Source organism: Dromaius novaehollandiae, chromosome 4 (genome assembly GCF_036370855.1).
Source record: "Dromaius novaehollandiae isolate bDroNov1 chromosome 4, bDroNov1.hap1, whole genome shotgun sequence".
Classification (NCBI taxonomy): Eukaryota; Metazoa; Chordata; class Aves; order Casuariiformes; family Dromaiidae; genus Dromaius; species Dromaius novaehollandiae.
The window spans coordinates 7,881,535-7,902,985 of record NC_088101.1 but is presented as its reverse complement, the minus strand read 5'-3'; the positions used below and the strand labels follow the sequence as shown (position 1 = coordinate 7,902,985).

The window sequence follows — 21,451 nt, the reverse complement described above, 5'->3', positions numbered from 1 at the left end:
CTCTTAACATCAAAAGGCAGATAAAACAAAGAGAACCTCAGGATGTTGTTACTCAAAAATTTTCTCACTGAAAAGGCTTTAGAGAAGAGGAAGAGGTTCTACAGATTGGCTTGTTTGCTTTTACACCTCAGATCACTGCTCAGGTGAAACAGCATGACCCCCGTGGCATCAGGCTGGCCCCGCAGAGGAGCCCTGCCCACGCCGGTAGCCCGACTGCTGCCCCAGGGGGTCTCGGCCAGGCCCGCTCCTGGAAACCCCAGCCCAGACTTACCTCCTCCGTCTTCAGCCCTGAGTAAACAGACAACGGGTTGCAAGAGTATCTTTGCATTTATTCTGCTGCTCCAGTTACAAGTACACTCCCTGCTCCCTTTCATGGATGCATTTCTATTTCTGAGTTGTTAAATACACACGTGTAAGTTTGGTAAACAAATTAAGCTGATTCTCTAAGGTTTGGATTGAGCTATGGAGTTAATACCCTTCTAAATTAAGTTTTTCAAACAAATATAGAAAACCTTAAAGACACCGTGAACTGTCACAATAATACTGACAAGCATCGTAACTATCACAAACTTTTCTTTTATAGAGAAAATACGATTTTTATGCAAGTAGAAAATATTTTGTATTGGGCAAAGTGCTACTGACAAAGACAGAAAGGTTCAATTTGCAGTGTATATATTATTACACGTATAAAGCTAAACTAAACACTTCTCCAAATCCTACATTTTAAACTATTAGATCATATTTTCCTAAACCAACTTGAAGATTTTTCTAATTTCACAGTCTTTCTTAACTTATTCATCATACTGAATTAAAGAATGCACTAATAACACCATAATCCAACAGAATAGAACCTATATTTTGATACACGTCTTATAAAGAAAACCATACGTATTTAGCAATTTGCCTTATTCAGATGGTGTCTTGTTTTGTTTTGCATCGGGATTAAAAGATCTCTTTTCTCAGTAATTCCTTTAGCAACTACCTTGCAGACAGGGCTTAAAAGTACAAGCTTTATCATAACTTCCTGACTTCCACTTGTGTTAACTGGAAAGGAATGTCTACCAGCCTTCACCCTCTGTATTAGGGGCATCTTGATTTTAATAAATCTTTCAAGGAAATATTTGAAAAATATTTTTGAGAAGCATACACATTTACCTACAGCCAGCCACGCCTCTTCCTTCTTTCTTTGTGGTTTTATTTGGCATACAGTCAACTCAACACGGCCCACCTTCTAACCACCTCGTATGTACTTCGCAGTCATTTTCACACGTTAAACTTTGACAGAACAGCATCTCGGCTCTAGGCAGTGGCCATTTGCTCTGCAACACACACACACACACACACTCACACTCACACACTCACACTCTCGAAAAAAAAGAGAAAGGCAGAAAGTGCGAGAGGGGCAGGTGGGGGGAGAGAGAGAGAGAAAGAGGGGGTGAGGGAGGAGAGCGAGAGAGAGGGAGGGAAGGAGAGGGGCGGGGGGGAGAGAGCGAGAAAGCAAGAGAGTCAGGCGGTGGGAGGAGAGGGAGAGAGGGGGAGAGAAAGAGAGGTAGATGGAGCAAGAGGAAGAGAGAGGCAAACAGATAGGCAGAGTGACCAAGACAGGAAAAAGGCACAGGGAGAGAGAGAGAGTGGCAGAGAAAAAAGGAGAGGGAGAGAGAGAGAGAGAGAGAGAGAGAGAGAGAGAGAGAGAGAGAGAGGGAGGAAAGCAGAGGGAGGAAGAGAGCAAGAGACAGAGCAAGGGAGACAGAGTAAGCAAGCCAGGAAAAAGGCAGAGAGAGAGAGGTAAGCAGCAGAGAGCAGGCACGAGGAGCAGAGAGCAGGTGTGAGGCAGAGAGGCAGAGCGCGAGGCAGAGGCAGAGAGAGAGAAGACTGGATTTAACAGCCATGAAAAGGGTATGGAATGGGGACACGGGGACGGGAATTTTTGCTGTTCAGAGGGTCAGTCAGAGCAACAAGCAATAATGTCTGTAAATGTGAAGAAGACACTGAGTGCTTTACAGCCGGCAGCATAGCCAGGCTATTTTAAAACTTACCTGGCTCGTTACCACACGTGCATACATTCCCCGGTAAGAGACACATTTTCTATTTCTTCATTCACATCCCCTCAAATACTTAACCATTCACACCATATGCAAGCCACGGAAGCTTTAGAATAGTTCCTACATTTTTTTAGAAAAGCTATTATTCAAGGAGAGAGCATTTGAGTATTATGCATAGTGTGCATATTGCAGTGTTAGTATGGAGCAGGTCCAAACAGTAATGTACATAACAAAACACAGGTTTAAACTATTCTATAGAAACTGCCGATAGCATGTTTTAATTTGCTTTTCACATGTACAAAAAGAAAAGGGTGAAGGAGAAGTAAGGGTTAACCTGTAACCTGCAGAAATTAAAATACGGACTTTTCAATGATGCTCGGATTTATGGTGTAATAGATGGAATGGAAAGAGGTGCTATAAAAATCCTGCCCTTTATCAATGGCACTGTTCCGAGAACAGCAAGCAGGGCAGCAGGACCCTGAGATACTCTCCTTCACTCCAAAGTTTAACAAAAATGGTCTCTACTTTATTGACCATATCATTTGTGAAGCATTTAACAGGGCTCCTTCACTGACACGATGATATAGAGCCCATGCTGTGCTGCCCAGGAAACGACTCTGTGAAGGAAAGACGCACCTCTTCTGGGAAAACGAAACAACAGGGCAACTCCCACCTTCAGCTTTTCCAACAAGGCAGATGCAGTTTTCTGTAGGGTTGGATCTTCAGCCGCCTGCCTTTGCGGCTTGCTTTCACATTTGGAGGCAAGAATGGTTTCAGGCAGTTTCATTGAACATGACACCCATCCTCCCCTCGCTGCTCAGCGTCATCAGGCCTTTGGAGAGAACAGATTAAGCAACTGAGTCAGTCAAGGGTTACGTTTTTTGTTCTCCTAGGAATTATTCTGTCAGATCAGCTCCCCAAGTGGCTTACCACACATGCAAAATAGTGCTAGAGACTGAGCAGGAATGAGCGGTCACAGCCTCAGAGGTGGGATTAGCTAATAGGGCTGCTGAAGTACTTACTGCAGAGCCAGTCTGGCCTCTCTGGCCTCCTCCCCCTATACAGGCTCAGTGAAGTTGGGAGAGATTCGCACGGACAGATTGATTTGGGGCATGGAATCGGGCTCAAACATCTTTTTTTTTCCCCTGGGCATTTTTCAAAATATTCCCACAGTCTCTTGTCATACAACCTTTGCAAAAAAGTTTTATTTCAGAAGATGCTTTCTAGAACAGAAGATACCCGACATCCTACTATCTGGCTAAATAAGGAGGAGCATGCTGTGGAGAGACAGAATTCAGAAGCGAAAATGCACTGTTGGTATGGAAAACATCACATTAAAAACAAAGAAAAAGCTCATCAACCCCATTTTAGGATTTTAACGGTTTATCCTCTATTCAGAACTGTGGTGCCATTGCTGATCCTGGAACTCAGTTGATGCGAACAGTCAGGTCATTTAAATGCTTTTCTTCCGCAGAAAAATAGCTCACTTCTACCGGTAATTCTGATGCATGAAAACGTAACTTAACTTCTTATTACGACCCTGAGATAATGCCACTGCCAACAAGTGCCTCATCTGATTTTCTCAGCCAGGTATTTAAGTTGGACAAAAAAAAAAAAAAAAAAAAAAACATTTTGGCAATAAAATCAAAACGCGAACTCCTGAAACATGCAGAAAGAGCATCACCTTTGCTAAACAGCTGCCAGGAAGCCCCATCCCCTTGCCAGCCTGGCCTTCAGGCCTGGGTTCCTCGAAGGTCCTGACCTGGACTCCAGGAATGGCTGGCAAACTCAGTTTGTTTCACATGAGGCTTTTCTGGCTATATAAAGTGGCACTGCTAGAAAACGTAAAGTCAGCTGCACAATACAAGCCTACTATCTAAAGCAAGGCAATAATGAACAGTAAAACTCTCAATAGCTAGGAAGAAAGGAAAAGTGTTAATAAAACAAAACTGTAACGCCTTTTTGTTAAGGCATGCTAAGACGTACTAAGAAGCTGTGAAATCTCCCTGTAGCGTAAAACTGGAAGGTGTTATAGATACCCAGGAAGACCAGAATATCCTACCAGAGGATCTGAATGAGTCTGAGGATTGGAGTTGCAAAAAGCAGAATGAAACTGTAAACATCAAATATAACACAAGGGAGTTTCAGAAAAGTACATCTACTGAAAAGAGGGGAGTCAGGTGTTAAAAACTTCTAAGAGGAAGTGACAGCATCTGAGTAAGAAAAGATCAAGAGAAACTGAGTTGTTTCATCTAACAAAACAAAGACTTAAGGTGATGTAGAGCTTTTAAACAGAAGCCAATTACAGATGCACTGCTGAAGGGAGAGAGCTAAACTCTCTGCAGAAAACCCTGAATGATTTTCACACCTTGCTATTAAATTGTGTGCTCGTCGCAACCACAACAGTGCAGTATATTTGAAAACCACCTCTCTTTTCCTCTATTCAAAGATCCTGTCTCGCTTGCACTTTAAAAAGGAGGAACAATGACCTCAGAATTTTAACTGTTTTTTGTCTCAGACTTGGAAAAGGGCTCCTGTGTCTGAAAGTTTGACTATTTTTTCCAGCTGGTTTAATAAAAGACAACATCTCTCTGCAGCTCGCCTTCTTCTCAGAACTTGGAAGTTTTCAGGCAGAAGGAAAACTCCCACAACTATAAAAGCCCGAGGAGAAAGGAGCTGAGCAGACGTTAGGAGACACTTTGACAGCTCTTCGAAATAATTCTAAGGATCAGCTTCATATCTCGGCTAATTTGAAGCTTCTGCAGCTGATACAAAAAGAGAGTTGTTCTCTCCCCTGCCCATGGCTCTAAGTTCCTTACCCCTCTCCTGCAGAGATCTAGCAATCACACAAATGGCAGAGCAGGGCAGTCCAGCTCACTAATCAGAAAATAAATGACACTTGGCTTATCTGGGGGGTTGGGGATGGGGAGGGGAGTGAATTTCCCTTTGGACAAGCTCCCCGAACCACCTCATGCTATAGACACACAAACACTAGATCCAACACACAAAAGGGAATTCATGGCCAGGGTGAGGGGGGTCCTCTTGCTGTTTAGGAGCTCACAGTTACAGCACATTAGGTATAAAGAGGCAGTAGTTCAAAAATAGTACAACAAGTAGTTTCACATCCATCTTTGGTCACATTCTGGCTTGGGCAAAGATTTATCACAAAACCCCTCATGCAGTTTGGTTGACTTTCTACTTCTTGCATTAGTTGTCTGTTATTTCCAATCATCTTTCCAGTGAGGTGTCAGAAACAGTAAGTTAACCCAGCATTAACCAAAGCCTTGGCAGAATTACATGTTCAAGATACTTTGCAACAGAATTTATAAAGTCACAGTTACTTTTTAAATATATTTACATTACTTATATTAGTAGAATAAGTTCTACTACTGTTGATTAAAAGCCCTTGCTACTTAAATTTCTTATTGCTACACAGTACTTTGTATTTTATTTAGGGGAAAAAAAGCACCATGACCGCATATCATAGATTACTTGACTAAATAAAACACTGCTTTAAGAGACAAACCTGAAAAATCAGGTTTATAGTAACAAGGGCTCTTATAGAGAAGGAAATTAAGAGATAGTTGAACTGGAAGATGAACTGGAAGAGATGATTCGTAAGAAAGGGAAGCTGTATGGCTTAGTACCTGCTACATGTACATCATCACAAGTCCTTTTCAGAGAGGAGCTTCATTTTTGCATCAGTATAGTTTCCTCTGTGCATGCACAAGATGTGTCTTGTGTACAGCTGGACTTCTTCTGTTTGACTTTATCCATGTAGCACTTCAAGCTTCATCCCAATTTTGCATAAAAAGTGTAAGTGGCAGGAAGATTGCAGTCCTCTCTCAGTTGGCCCAGAGCATCCACTGCCAATTTACATTTGCCCTGATTGTTTCTGAAGTTAGCTGCTGTGTGTTCAACCTTCAACTTTCTGGCTTATCTTGAAGTAAATCAGCTTTGAACAGCTCAAATTCTTCAAGGTAACTTTCTGAGTAGCCTCCACATTACGTATTTCTTGAACAAGGCCTTAAGACAGCTGATACAGTAATTACTGGCTTTATACCTACTCTGTAACATGGATTCTTTTTAAAGATTTCCCTAGATCTCAGACTACCACTGAAAGCATGCACAAACAGCGACAGCACAGCAGGTCACAAATCTACTGACAGACACAGGAAGATAGCAGAGCAAGTCCTCCCAATCCTACCCAACGTATGAGGAAAAAAAGACTATTGGGTACCAGACCCATTGGTAGCAGGCCAGCTATGCAGAGCACCCTTACCAGATGAAGACCCACGACAAATGAACCCCGCATACACTGGAAAAGTATTTACCGGTGAGAGACCAGGTCTTTGTCTACTGGCACCTGATGGAGGAAGCACACACTTCATCACATTATCACAAGGCCTTCAGCCTGTCCTTTACTACAGCAAGAGTAACACTAGGCCAACCAACCTGAAGGCAACCTGTACTGTCTTTCCGGACTGGATCTTCTTCCCAAGCATGAAGAAAACGAGATATCTCAGCTTTTCTCTCTCTGAAGGTTATGGTCACCATGATACCTGTTTTTAGTGATCTGTGAAGTCTTTCATTTACTGTATCACTGTTTTCAGTGACATCATGCATCTAGGAGAACATGCACTACTGTGAAAAAAAACAGCATTATGCAAGTTGAAGCAAATTAATTTTTAAGGCCCTTCAAACCAATGCTGAAATAAGACCCAAAAGCAGTGCAGGTATTGCCAGAAAAACATTAAGGAGTAAACTCAGTGTTTCCGTAGTATTTCTCTGAAGTATCATTTTTGATAATTTCTGAAAAAGTGGTTAATAGCGTTGCAAAACCTGGGGGAAAATAAGCTCTGATAAAGCTGGGGAATTTTCCGTCTCACAAATACTTGGCCACAGTCCACCATGACAACTAACACAGAACACACAGAGGTCTTTCTGATAAGCAACCGCTTAACACGGTTGTCAAAGTTTCTCTGCAACACAGTCCTCTTATGCTATGCATGCACTGGGGACTTAATGGTTAACTTCAAGCTAAAGTTACTTCTCTTCAAAATACTTTCCATTCAGAGCTCAACAATACTTTGATGACTACCTTAAAACGAAAACAAAAACAAAAAACCCCCACTTTTTCCCTTCTCTTTGGCTCAGACAAAACAATGTGCTTATAGCTGGCTGGATAGAGGGCTTTTGTGAGATTTTTTTTGCAGCACTATCCAGGAAAAGAAAGTGCTGCAAAACCAAGCATTTTTTATGATTCTCTGTATACAAATTCTGCTAATGTATCTATCACACACTGTCTTAAAAAATTGTTCTCATCTTTGCCTCCATTACAAACTATGCAGAGGCACGTCAGGAAACTCACCTCTCCAATGGCCTAGGAGCTTTCAACTAGCATCAAAACTTAAAACCATTCACAGCTGGTTAATGCCCACCTTCTTCCTCTGTCAATTTAATTTTGAAGTTTAAACAGATCTTCCTTCCAGGTATTCACATCTTGATGTGTTCTGAAACAAATTACTAGCCCTTTCCCTGTTTATGCCATAAAATACATTCTCTCACTTCTGGTTACTGTATCAGTCTTTCATCTCAACAGTTGTACTTTGTGTGTCTTCCTTTATACTCGTTAACCACAATTCTGAGCTAGGCTAGATGAGGTATTACCTTAATTTTCAGGCTGCTGTTTACTACTCTAGCCCTCATAGACATGCAGCTCATCCCAGAGGATATTCTGATCTTCCTACATTTTGACATAACTTTCTGGTTCTGAGTTACCAGGAAATGTCACTAGCATCCCCCTTTTGTTCCCAGGTCACACTCTTAATGGTCAGCCCTAAGACTGACCTACTGAGCTGATAACCCCCTCCCGCCATCCTGCTCTCCTCCCAACAACATTGGCTCTCACCTGCCCTCTTGCCAATTCTGTTTCCACTAGACAGTTCCGGAGCTAAGTGCATGCAATCGGTACTTTTCTGAAATAGAAGAAGGGAATCTCTGACTTCCTTTGTCTAAAAATCTCTTCTTTGCTAACGAAATACAAAAATGGCAAAATCCAGGCACCTCTGATGACCCCGTCATGATTCCCTTCCTCCCTTAGAGATGAGTTTGAAAGATCTCACGCACAACTGCCACTACGAGGCATTTAAGGCAAAACTCTAGCCCAGCTACAAGTTGTGGCCAACGGCCTGGCAGCCCCTCACGTTTTCCAGCCTCGTATTCACTGCTGCTGCTTCTACAGGAGCTAGTGCAGGTACACAGCTCCCTGTGAACAGAGTTGGTGTTGCTTTTGACACATCTTTCAGTGCAATTCCACACAGTATGTAAAGGCAAATATTTGTGTTGGTCACAGCAATTTCTGTTTCAGTAAGCAACAGCCAGTGTTGACATTTTGCCTTTGTAAGGCTTTATCCTTTCTGCTGCCTTTAAAAGAATTAGTTATTTTGACCCCCTGCAAAAGAAGAATTAGAAAAGAAAGGGGAAGAGAAAAGCAGCATCCAACATTGCAGGAAATACGTCCAAAGAACACTGCTTATTTGTGCAAAACCACAATAGCTAATAACTAAACTGATGCTGCTCAGAGATAGGTGTATTTAATAATTTTATATCAAACTTTCTTTAAACACAACTGAGTGTGTGTTTGATTCTTGAAGATTCAGAATAGAGTAACTTAGGAGCAGAATGACCTTTTAGCCAGAAAATGGTTGAGCCTTTGTATTTCTTGCACTTATAAAATTATGTCTTATTTCTGTATATTAATCATAAAATGATCTGGAATTAACACAGTCAATAGGATAGCCTAGAAAAATACATATATATATATTTCAGTTTCTATACAATAAACCTAACATACAGCTGGGGGCTACCTTTGTAACAAACCGCATTTAGAGTTGTTTCTGGGAAACCACCACAGAAAACATGCAACGATTTTAAAGCTTAGGGCAGGTCTGTTTTGAAATTTGATTTTTTATTCTATTTTGCTATGCAAAAAAAATCTTTACAAAATGATGATAAAAATGAAGTTATAATGAAAATAATGCAGTTGTCACCGAAGAAAGGACACTAGAAGTTTCAAAGGCACTACAAAATGTGAGCTTTTCTCAAATCAAAGTTAGTTAAAGACACTTTAATATGTTTAAAATGGATAAAACCAACTTGTCACAATCTCTCTAAGGTAATATATTAAGTAATAAGAAACTGATGCATGCTAATTATATCACAAGACTTTTTTTTTGGCTACTAGTAAATGCGTAATAACCGCAGTTCAGAACTGACTATATCCGATCCTCCCTCTACTAAATGCATCTTTGTCACATAATTATTCAGAAACTTACTACTCTTCATAATTAAAATATTTTTCTTCATCTTAATACTTTCTCCACTGAAAATTTATAAATCAAGTGTTAGAACAATTTCTGCCTAAGGACCTAAAAGGCCCTAAAAAAGTTATGCTAACATTTTCAAGTACTTCTATTGTATATGCAATCAGGCCGAAAAATCCATTTGTATATAATCCGCTCAAAAGATCTCTGACATCATTTGTTGGAACAGTAAGAGAACACAAAAGGAAAAAAAATAAAAGAAAACTTAACAAGGTACACTTTAAAAGGAAGAAGCATACAAAAAAATACCAAAGTCAAGCCCAGCCCCAAGAAAGATTTTATGTAACCAGAACTGTTTACTCGTTATGAAGCTATCTCATGTTGCTGCAACAGGAAACTCTTAAACTGTTATCATCACTAAGGAAAAATGGAAGTTAACAAACCCTGAGCATATAGCTCTGGACTAACATCTCTCTCAGACATACCACTTAAATAACCCTAAATATGATAGTCTTATTTAAAGCCGGATCAGTTCCCTAGTTTGATTTTTAGCATGACTGCACAAACAGTTGTACCCCACCCCTAAAGGAGGAGAACAGAAATAAGGAAAGGCCATTTGAATACCATAATGACTTTAACTACCAAATACTCTGTATCATCAAACTGCAGCTCCAAATGCAGGCATGTGAAAAACTTTCTCTGGAGAAAACTTTACTTGCATCGACTACTATGACTAGCTTGAAGTAAACTCCACTCTCATTTTCATAGAGTAAGAATGTCTGTTGCTTCTTGCACAGAAACTAATTCCAGACTGTACAGTGCAAGCACTTTAACACCACGAGTCAATAAAAAGCATAACTACGTGCAAACTGCGTAACTGACAGAGCTTAAAAAGTTAAAAATATGGAACAGTCTGGAGCTATGTAATTGTTAGCCTGCAGCTGTTATTTTTTTGTTTATAGGCATACTCCTATAAACATGTTCTTCCTGTAAGATCACAAATAAAGAAAATAAACGCAAGGTAAAAGGATTAGAATACAAAATGATGTTCACTTTGCAAGATGAATTGGTAGCTTAGAGTCAATTACCAGCCATGCACACTTCGCAGTGTTTCTGGGTCTTTCTGTTTTTAAAAGTCAGTAGTACATGTTGAAATCATTCTTGATAGGCTAGCTCAGCTCACTCTGTGCAGGCAATTTTGCAGAAGTCTGTTGCTCTTATGCAACTTAGAACCACTGCCAGCAATCAGAGCAAAAACAAAAAGATAATTTTAAAGTACTTTTCTATTGACTTATTATTATTTTGGACCACACACGCATGCAAAAAAAAACCACACACAGAGTCCTGACAGCTTCCGGACATCTCAGGATAAAAAGAGTTATGGAAATTATTTCACACAGCAAGCTCCAACTCAAACTGCAAATTATTCATGCAATAAATCAGAACACCAAACATTTACAACCACATTTTATTTATATCCTGAAATCACTTCGCATTTCCCATGTACTGTCATCAAGAGATATCTGCTGTGTTATGTATAAAACGTTGCGGCTCACAGTCTCAAGAATTTTACAGAAGTTTACTTATACTACACAGGATCAATATTTAAGCATTCAGTATCATCTTAAGCAGAGCTCAGCAGCTTTACTTGTTGAAGCTTTTATGGTGGTTGAAGTCCTTCAAGGATAAGCACAACTTATATTGTTGGTTAATCTCACTTCCGTATTTTTAGAAATAAGGAAAATTTAATCAGCTATTATAAATAAATAGAATAAACCAGAACAGCTGTAAGTGTTTTTACTCTTACAGTATCTTTATTTTAACCAGACTAATATATCAGTATTTATAGTAGTTTCAGCTACCTGTTTTCTAAAGGCTCTTCTTCCTTTTTTGAGTCTTGTCCTTTCCAAAGATTTCCAAGCATAATCCCTACGAAGAGCAGAACTCCTACTGTACGATTCGAAGTAAACTTCTTCCAACAGTCTTCAGGTCTGTCTATATCCAAAGTGTAAATCTGTGAAAGTACAGTATAACGTTCCATCATTATTATTGTGCAATCATAAATACTAGACACTTCGCAAAAAAAAAAAAAAAAAAAAAAAAAAAAAGGCCTGCACCTTGAAAAAACAAATCTCAAATTCTAAAGTCTACCTGAAGCTCCAAAATAAACAGAAACACTCTGTGCTTACACAGGTTTTTGTTGCACAAATGGTATCTACATTTACTTGACAGATCTATTCAATTAGAGCATGCAACAGAAAAGTCAAGTATCGCATAGAGACATAATTCCTGGACCTTCTCAGTGAAGCACATTATAAACAGCCTAAATATTTAAATGTCTGGCCTGTTTTTTTAAAAACGCAAAAATATCTAGGCATGCAAACAAGTTTTTCCGAGATTTTTCCTCAACAGATACGCACCTAATTCTTCAGTTGGAACTTAAAAGAAATGGTACCTCCCTGTACCTTTTGGAATTTTACTACAAAATTTTGGCCTAAATTTCAGCAGAAACAAGGCAATGGAGAAAATGCACTGAACCCAGTTAACTGTAATGCACAGGAAGCTGCCCGTCACACAGGGCTGGTTTAATCCAGTTGCTCAAGTGCATCTATACAACTCTCTTGCAAAGAGGAACCAGGACACCTGCAGCAACAGCTAGAAACAAGGCTTACCCAGCTCAGCAGATGTCTGCTGTGAATCACAATAGATGAAAAAAATACAGCACGGCAAGAGCAAAGTTACTGAAAAATATTACCGAAAATGAAATGTAGTGCAAAAGCCTTTTAACACCAAAACAAAACCAAACTGCATTATCACAAGAGTTGTCTTCCCACAGGTATGTATAATATCTACAAGCCACATGAGCTTCCCCATTAAAGTGCTACTTAAGTCTAATGTGCTTTAACATATGGATTAGCTGCCCCTTTCATGCCAAGTGGCATGTTCATCATACACTTAGCTTCTCAGACTGCTGATAGTTTTACTATTTGCAATGCACAGACCCCTTGATTATCACTCACCTATTAGGACCAACAATTAATTTTCTATAGACTAGCTTGTCACTTCAAAACTAGTGACCAAACAGTCAGTAATAATTTGAAAAGTCATTAGGATTCAGAAAGAACAGAGTAAAAAGATCCTATCCACTTCCTTTTTGGACAAAGCTAATTTTCAGTTTTACTGTTATTCATTAGAATTTCTAAACTAATATAAATACAAGACTGAATTGGATTGTTCTCAGGTACAAAAAGAACTGTGAACTGGAACTATCAATTACTGTAAAATTGTAACATTAACATCTGCTTCGGGTAGTAGAGAAAAAGCCATGGGAAATTTTGTTATACTGTCAAATCCCAGACTGATGTGCTGGGGCACAGTAGAGAAAAATTATTTAGATGTACAATTAACCATCTCTGGAACACAACATACAATACTCATTTTTATACAGCTACGGTACAACACGTAGAAAAAATCTGCACGTGTCCTCGATACAGCAGACCACTTAGCCTTTTAAATTATGTGAAAAATCATAATAGATTGCAATTGCAGCCTTAAATCATATAGCTAAGACACATTGAGAACTATATCGGAAGAGTAAAAATTGCAAAATCTTATTTCATATTGAGGGGGATCTAGCTACAGCTGTTACTGGAAGTGAGAAGAGAACTGTTCCCTTGAGATGACAGCCTGAGTTCTCTGGAATAGGAACAGACTGAAGAACAGTTCTCTACAACCTGTGGACCACTGGAGTTTCTTCAATAGTAAGCTCTGCAAAAGGCACTAAAGAGAAGTAAGCTTATAGTTAGAAGACTTAAATTCTCTTTACAGGAACTTACAGGAAAATTTTCAGGTAGTTTGCAAATTGATAGGGGTTGAAAAGCACTCCAATTTCTTATCAAGAACTTCTGCATAGAAAAAGTATAAATAAATCAATCAAACCTGGTGTGCTAAGTGAGCACCTACGGCAGCCACAGCTGAGTAATACGGGAAAGTCTGGTTACAATTCATTCCCGCCATGCACAAGCCCAAGAGCATTGCAACACTGAAACCACTGAGCCACTGCTTTGTATCTTCATTGAACTGTAATGCTGTTGACTTCACACCAATAAGGACGTCATCCCTCTTATCCTAAAATGAAAGAAGGAATTAGCAAAAAAACCCAGAATCCAAGTGTTATGTCCTAAGGGAAAAAAAACGAGCCTCACTAAAACTACAAATGCTTCTTATTTAGGAACCCAATTTAAGCCTCTCTGTACATCCCTAAATTAAAAGATCGATCCTCAGAGCTACTTTGGCACCCAATAGCTAATAGCATCATCAAAGTTATTTACACAGTGCATACATGTGTAGGTACACAAAACCCACTCCATTCCATATGCTTTGCTTAGTAGGTTGAATGTTTAAACGGGAGAGAGAGCCCCAGAGACTTTTTATTTTCTCCTATTTTAGCGCATTCGAGGGTGAAGCATTGCAACAGGTTAGTACTATTTGAATCCAAAGTAGTAAATTAAACATGCAAACATACACAAATATCTAAAAGTTCCTACTGTTACTCTACCTGATGTGCGTAAATGGTATCATACACCAGCGTCCACATAACTCCAGCTAAGTACAAAGGCAAACACACAGACCACTCACACGACCCTTTGATGGCCGACCACCCAAGAAGGGCTCCCCAATTAAATGCAAGTCCTAAAAGCAGAAGGAGAGTTTAAAAAAAAAGAGCTAAAAGGGTGCCAGGAGAAATCTAAATTACATTTGTAAAATTAAATATTATTTGCTTGACTGTGTATCGGGTCAGCAGGTTTTTCTACACACACTAGTATCTTTATTTTCGATCACATTTTTTCCAGTCAGGTAATAAATACAAGTAACTTGACATTAAATACACTGGACATACATGGAGAAGTACATATAGCTACACATTTTTCCCCAATTTAAATTTGATTTCATTAGCATAGCGAAAAAATTGCTTTTGAGTGTACTCAAAAAATGCATCTAAAGTTAAAATGCTGCAAAAGAGTATACGGCAGACAACTACGGTAATCGAAGGCTGAAAATCATAATTTTGATTGAAAAGCTGAAAGTAGCTGAAATGTAAAGGCAGGATACTTAGAGATGTCTTATGGCTCCAGAGGAAATACAAGTGCAATCAGTTTCTCTACGGTAGTTATATTAGAGATTGAAGACTAAAATGCATGGCAAATTCACACTTAAGAAAGGTTTCAAGATAACCTCAAAACTACAGCTGATTCTCATGTGATGAATACTTCTCTCTCTCAACACTACGAGAAAAGAAACTGCTTATTAACAGAAAAACGAAACAAACCCTAATTCTTAGATATCTTATAAATTGTTTAAGAAGCTTCTGGCACAACACAACTTCATCTGTAAGGTATTTTTATTTTAATTTATATAAAATCAGATGGCTTAAGTTCAATTTCCAATTTCTAAAACAACCCCAAAACTATACCTGAAAACTGTAAAAACATTTTAAACTCACCCAGAACTAACTGTGGCCAATATGTTATTCTCTTCATCAGAGGATAGGTGACCACAAGAGACAAGGAGGCTGCTCCCAGAACAATACTGTAAGAAGCATTAAGAGGTTTGTTATTTGCTGGTCTAACAATCACAAGACATTGTGCAGCATTACAAGTGTTGTTCATAGTACTGAAGTAATTGTTTTACTTTCAGCTACAATACAATGGCTAAAAACCTCTTCTCTCTGTCCCGCCCCAACCTATCCTGTTGGAAACCTCTGTGCTTAACACAGAGTCCAGAAATGAAATTTTGAAGAATAAAAAATCACTTAGAAATCACCTGTAGTAATTCAGACACAGAAGCACACAAAGAGCCAAGCTGAGTTGTCCCCCAAGAAAAACAAAGGACTGAAAAGTGGAGATATCTCCAGCTGCTAGGGGTCTACTTGCTGTCCTTGCAACCTAAAACAAGAAGAAATAATGTTAACATTAAATCCAATATAATAAATTCGAACTTGTACAAAAGTAAGTGTCAGGTCACAAAATGAATGAGACAGGGTTCCTCCAAGAATATTAACTCAGTATATCATCACATACATGATAAGTATTTCTAAGCAGTAATACTTACAATAGGAGGATGCTGCCTTCAAAAATTAAAGCAGAAATAAAATGCCACTCAGGTGCAGTGAGGCTGATTAGATATACTGCATGTATATAGAAATCTTGCATGTGAATTTTATTAACTGAACAAAAATCTTGTAAAACTTACAAGGCTAAATGCCATGAGCTAACTATCCCAATATTAGAAGAGCAACATTTCTGTGATCAAGGTGATTATGGTGATGATTTTAGATCCTAAAGATTCAGTGCTCCTCTATCAGTGAAATATTAAAAATGCCACACATAGCCATTGCTAATAATAGTAACAAGAAATTAATTTAACCCTAATCCGGACATTTTGAAACTCTTTTGAGTTTTGAATCTCCCTCAGGAGCAGAGAAATCAAGGCAAACACAGGAAGAAAGAAACATCAGAAGAAAGTGTAAGCTCGCTCAGTTTGTTTTTCCCCGTCTCATTATTCAGTTATACCAAACTTCAAATACTGTTTTGGCAGTTTAAACAATGTAAAAAGTTGTTACTTAAACATGCACGTCTTAACAAATTTGTCACCAATTCCGCTGCACATTATGACCAAACATGGGATGTTTAAAAAAAAAAAGTAACACTTACCAAATGATCAGGAATGTAAAAAACAAAAAATAAAGACATCACCAACACCACAACCCAACATCCTGCTACCAACCTAGCCTCAAGCACACTAGTTACAGATATCTGCTTGAGGTTTGCGAAGAAAGAGCTGCTGTGGAAATTTGTTTAAAACCTTTACATTTATCCATAAATGAAGTCATAATAATGTAAATTCCATCTTGCTAATCACACTTCCCACTCTGTGATATCATTTCAACACATGGAGTTGTTTATAGATGTGCAGCCCTAAACCATCCAAAGACACCGCAAAACTGTACTGAATCGTTCATTTCCCACAGCATTAATACAACACTGCTGTTAAGAACAACTGCACACATCAGTCAGGCTCATTATCCTGTCCTTTGATAGCAGCCAATACCCAAAACGTGTGGAAAAATATAAGAACAGGAAAATAGACAAGCAAATTATCACCCTTCACCAGGATACTTTCCAAGCCTACACTTGTGTACATTTCAAAATCTGACATTAGGCACTGCCTTTGGTTCAGACAATTTTGTTTGTCTTCCCTCTTGTGAATAAAATAGAGGAGAAAACCACAATAAATAAAAGAGAAGATATGTTCTTCTTTGAGCATGATATTCTTAGCAGTCATTATCATGAAGAAATTAAGAATACTCAAGGAAAACCTGTTCCTGAAAATTTAGAAAAACCACACAAATAGTTCTTGAGTAGACTATAACTAGTAAATCACAAAATCACAGAATGGTTGAGGTTGGAAGGGACCTTGGGAGATCATCTAATCCAATCCCCCTGCTCAAGCAGGGTCACCTACAGCATGTTGCACAGGATAGTGTTCAGGTGGGTTTTAAACATCTCCAGAGAAGGAGACTCCACCACCTCTCTGGGCAACCTGTTCCAGTGCTCTGTCACCCTCACAGGAAAGCAGCTTTTCCTCATCTTCAGATGGAACTTCCTGGGTTTCAGCTGGTGCCTGTTGCCTCTCGTCCTGTCCCTGGGTGCCACTGAGAAGAGTCTGGCCCCATCCTCTTGACACCCTCCCTTCACATACTTGTACACATGGACAAGATCCCCTCTCAGTCTTCTCTTCTCCAGGCTGGACAGGCCCAGCTCTCTCAGCCTTTCCTCACAGGAGAGATGCTCCAGGCCCCTGATCATCTCAGTAGCTCAACGGTGGACTCACTCCAGTAGCTCCATGGGCAGCCCAGAACTGGACACAGCAGTCCAGATGTGGCCTCACCAGGGCTGAGTAGAGGGGGAGGATCACCTCCCTTGACCTGCTGGCAACCCTCTTCCTCATGCACCCCTGGGTGCCATTGGCCTTCTTGGCCACAAGGGCACAGTGCTGGCTCATGGTTAACTTGTCCACCAGGACACCCAGGTCCTTCTCAGCAGAGCTGCTCTCCAGCAGGTCAGCCCCCAGCCTGTGCTGGTGCCTGGGGTTATTCCTCCCTAGCTTCCTTTGTTGAACTTCATGAGGTTCCTCTCCACCCAACTCTCCAGCCTGGCCAGCACAGCCCTCTGGTGTCTCAGCCACTCCTCCCAGTTTTGTATCGTCAGCAAACTTGCTGAGGGTGCACTCTGTTCCTTCATCCAGGTCACTGATGAGTTAGCTGAACAATATTGGACCCAGTATTGACCCCTGGGGGATGCCGCTAGCTACAGGCCTCCAACTAGACTTTGCATCACTGAGCACAACCCTCCGAGCTCTGCCTTTCAGCCAGTTCCCAGTCTGCCTCACTGACAGCTTGTCTAGCTGTAAAATGTAGCAGAGAGGTTATTTATTTTGCTCTGATGTGCAGAAAGGAGTTGAAAAATTTATTCTGTTCAAGTACTAACTACATACAGCTGACAACATATGATTAGCTTACACAGAGGTAAGTACTCTAGAAGACTTACTACAGTCCAACATAGAGTAATACAAAAATAAAACAATTTTACCATTCTAGCAGAAAATGCAGACAAACTCATTGCATCTGAAACAGAAACATGGAAGGATTTCCAAAGTGGGGGAAAAATGGATTTGCCTGGAGCACTATGTGTGCTTTAGGCATGAAATCACTTATCATGTTCTGGATAAAAGATTTATTTGGTTAAATAACCAGCAATTCACTTCTTTATCAAACATTATGAGCCTGCCCGGTCTTTTCAAGTCTTGGGAAGTCAAGGGACTTCTCTACCTTTTTGTCATAGTCCTGATCCCACATGTCATTAATCGTGCAGCCTGCTCCACGCATCAGAACGGCTCCAGCCCCAAACAAGGACAGCGTATACCAGTCCGGGAGACAGCCCGGCTCTGCCGCCAGGCCTATGCTCCAGGTGCACGGCAAGTACAACAGCCAGGTCCCTGGGAAGAAAGAGAACAACAAACACTGAAAGGGATTAGGGCAGAAACGCCTTGCACAGCACGTCAGAACAAGACCAGAACCAACAGCTGCTCAGCACGGAAGGAGGAAATGCCGGAAGAAATCACCGGTGCTTCCCGCGCCGGCTTTCCTGCCCCCGGTCCCAACGTGCGGGGCGCTGCCCGCCGCCCCCTCGGCCGGTTTGCGACGGCCCCCACGGCGCTTCCCGGGCCGCAACGGTCGGGGCAGCCCCCAAGGGCGCGCGGCAGCGTCGCCGCGGCGACCCGGTCGCCATGGAGACCGCGTCACCACGGCGGCCTCGGCTGCCGACGCTGCAGCCGCCCCGCCCGACTTACCGGCGGGCTGGTGCAGCCGCATGAGGCGCAGGTAAGGCTGCACGCGGCCCGGCGCGGAGCGCACCAGCTCCGCCGCCGAAAAGCTGAGCGGCCGCGGGGGGCCCGTCGGCGCTAGGCGGCGGGGCGGCGGGGCGGCGGCGAGGGTCAGGCGGACGGCGCGGAGGACGCGGGCGCTGCGGCACAGCCGCGCCAAGAGCGCCGCCATCTTCCCTTCCCCGCCGGCGGCGGCGGGGGGCTTCCGGCGTGCTGACAACACGCGCCGCGCATGCGCAGACTGCCTGCCCGCCCACCCGCCCGCCGTAGGGGGCGGCGTAACGGCTGCGCAGCTGAGGCCTAGGGAGAGCCCCGACTTTGGGGCGCTCCGTGGCACCCCTGAACCGCGCAGGGGCTCTGGGGGGTTCCCCACCCCCAACCCACCCAGGGGCTCTTTGGTTTCCCTTCAGCACTTCAGGGGCTCTGGCAGCCCCCCGAGGCCTCAGCCCTGGCGCTCAGGCGAGGGCTCCTGGTGCCAGTTCTGTTTTGTACCCCCCCCCGCCCTCCCCCACACTGTACTTTGCCCAGATGATGTACATTAATTCCGTTACTCATCGCTCTCCTTCCTACAGCAAGTAATCGAAACCAAAGCAAATACTGGGTTTAGGCACGCCTGTCCAACGGTGGCCTGCCTGACAGCTTGTTCCAACCGCAAGGCATCAAAATCACTGCAGGGGAGAGACACCCCGTACCATTCACATCAAGCAGTTTTGTAGGTCGAAGGGGCTGTGTGGGGTAGACGTGGGAATTTTAATTCATTTCTACTTCAGGCTAAGAGGAGAACAGCAGTTATCAGCAGGAAAAGATTTGTTGGGTTACCTTCATAAAATCGCATGCAGTGATCCCAGGCACATTTACAGAGGAGGGCAACCCAAAAGACCTTGATGTTCCAATGTACAGGAGATTCTTTCTGAAGCTTTACCTGGCATTTGCTTTGAGCAATAAACACCAAATAGGCACCTGAGATTAATAACAGAACAATAGAATGCATGCATTTAGCTAATAATGTTGTCCGAAAAGCAGATTCATTGCCCGGTGTGCAATAAGCCAAAAATTACATACTCAGGAGAGACATTTGCTTATTTATTTCAGAGTTGCACAAGCCTGGGTGCTCGGTGGTTTCCCAGAAATCAAGCACACCCCTCCAATTTTTCAAGTAGCATTTATACAAACAAATTGCCAGATTTGCAACTTTCCCTTTTACACTGATTGGTTAGTGATTTCTTCATTCCCCGGGTCCCACCCCTGCTTCTCAAGGTCCTGACGAGGGGAGATAGTAATTCCAGCAATTAACACTGCCCCAGCAGGGACAGTAGGTGTTATCTCCCAAGGTCCTGAGGAGGGGGAGATAGTCCAGATCCCTTAATTAACTTTGTTTCAGCAGTGAGAGGAGGTTTTGCTTCCCAAGGTCCTGGCGCCCAAGCAGGCCTTATTTCAAAGCCTTGACATCCTCCCTTTTGGAGAGTGGGGCACAGGAATGCAGACTGCTTGTAACTCCCTCATCTTTCCAGCCTGCACCAGCTCTGGGGCCCTTTCTTACTGAACTAGGAGCGCGGCCTAAGGCTTCAGCAAATTTAGCTACTCATGCTAAGCACTAAGTGGCTACCTCTAGACAGCTTCGGACTTAATGTTTCTTTTAGGGCTTTAGCAGTTCTAGGATGCCCTCGATTAAAGAGTGCTTCTTTTTAGAAAAGAGAGATAGAAGTTATCCTAATCTACCTAGTTCAAACATTCTTTCTGAGCTTCCCAGGGTTGTCTTGTAACCATACCAGCAGGAAAAGATTTGTTGGTTACCTTCATAAAATCGCATGCAGTGATCCCAGGCACATTTACAGAGGAGGGCAACCCAACAGACCTTGATGTCCCAATGTACAGGAGATTCTTTCTGAAGCTTTACCTGGCATTTGCTTTGAGCAATAAACACCAAATAGGCACCTGAGATTAATAACAGAACAACAGAATGCATGCATTTAGCTAATAATGGCTTTAATATTTAATCATTGTACTTCAGCATCTCACTAAACGTTTTCATATTATGTTTACTACTGTGTTTTTTCAGAGCCTTTAATGCTATTTGTTAAATTTGTATAGATTGTCCCATGGCATCAGCATAAGTGTGATCTCACAAAAGTGTTCCAGACTTTAGGTAGTAAAACATTTAAGATTTCGTAAATGCCCTTCACATCCCTGCCCTCATTCACTCAGTTCTCACATCTTCTTATCTGAGGTAACGAACAAACTTCATGACTTGCAAGGGGGATATCTGGTGTTAAGACAGAACCATAAGTGGTTCAGCTTGTACGGCATCGTTTGAGTGATAAAATTTTCTTAGAATTACTCACGAAAGTGTCTTACAAAGTACAATGTCCCTGTAATGCAACATCATGAATTAAATAACCTAAGCCGCATTACACAGTTCCCCTCAGCTTTAAGGATTGACACATTGACAAAAACCAAACCAAACCATTTCGAAATGTTAATTCCCCCAAATATAAACTACCAGGAGGAAGCAGAAAAATAATATAATAAAGGGGCGTCTTCCACATTTTTCCATTCACTGTTCAAACGAGCAGTACGCCACAGCAGTAAGCAATTCACAAAGGGCAGTAAAAGAAAACTACTGAACTCTGATTAAGCAAA

The 21,451-nt window shown here is 41.5% G+C and overlaps 1 protein-coding gene across 1 annotated transcript; it reads right to left on the bottom strand.

The window, feature by feature from the left end:
* Nucleotides 1–837: 837 nt before the first annotated feature.
* Nucleotides 838–19,042, bottom strand: COQ2 (coenzyme Q2, polyprenyltransferase). Its single transcript, XM_026112139.2, has 8 exons — nucleotides 18,779–19,042; nucleotides 18,258–18,424; nucleotides 15,191–15,312; nucleotides 14,871–14,956; nucleotides 13,926–14,059; nucleotides 13,307–13,495; nucleotides 11,230–11,381; nucleotides 838–2,874 (listed from the first exon to the last, which is right to left on the bottom strand). The coding sequence occupies exons 1-8, from the start codon at nucleotides 18,981–18,983 to the stop codon at nucleotides 2,826–2,828; spliced, it is 1,104 nt and encodes a 367-aa protein (XP_025967924.2). The 5' UTR covers nucleotides 18,984–19,042; the 3' UTR covers nucleotides 838–2,825.
* Between the last annotated feature and the right edge of the window lie 2,409 nt (nucleotides 19,043–21,451).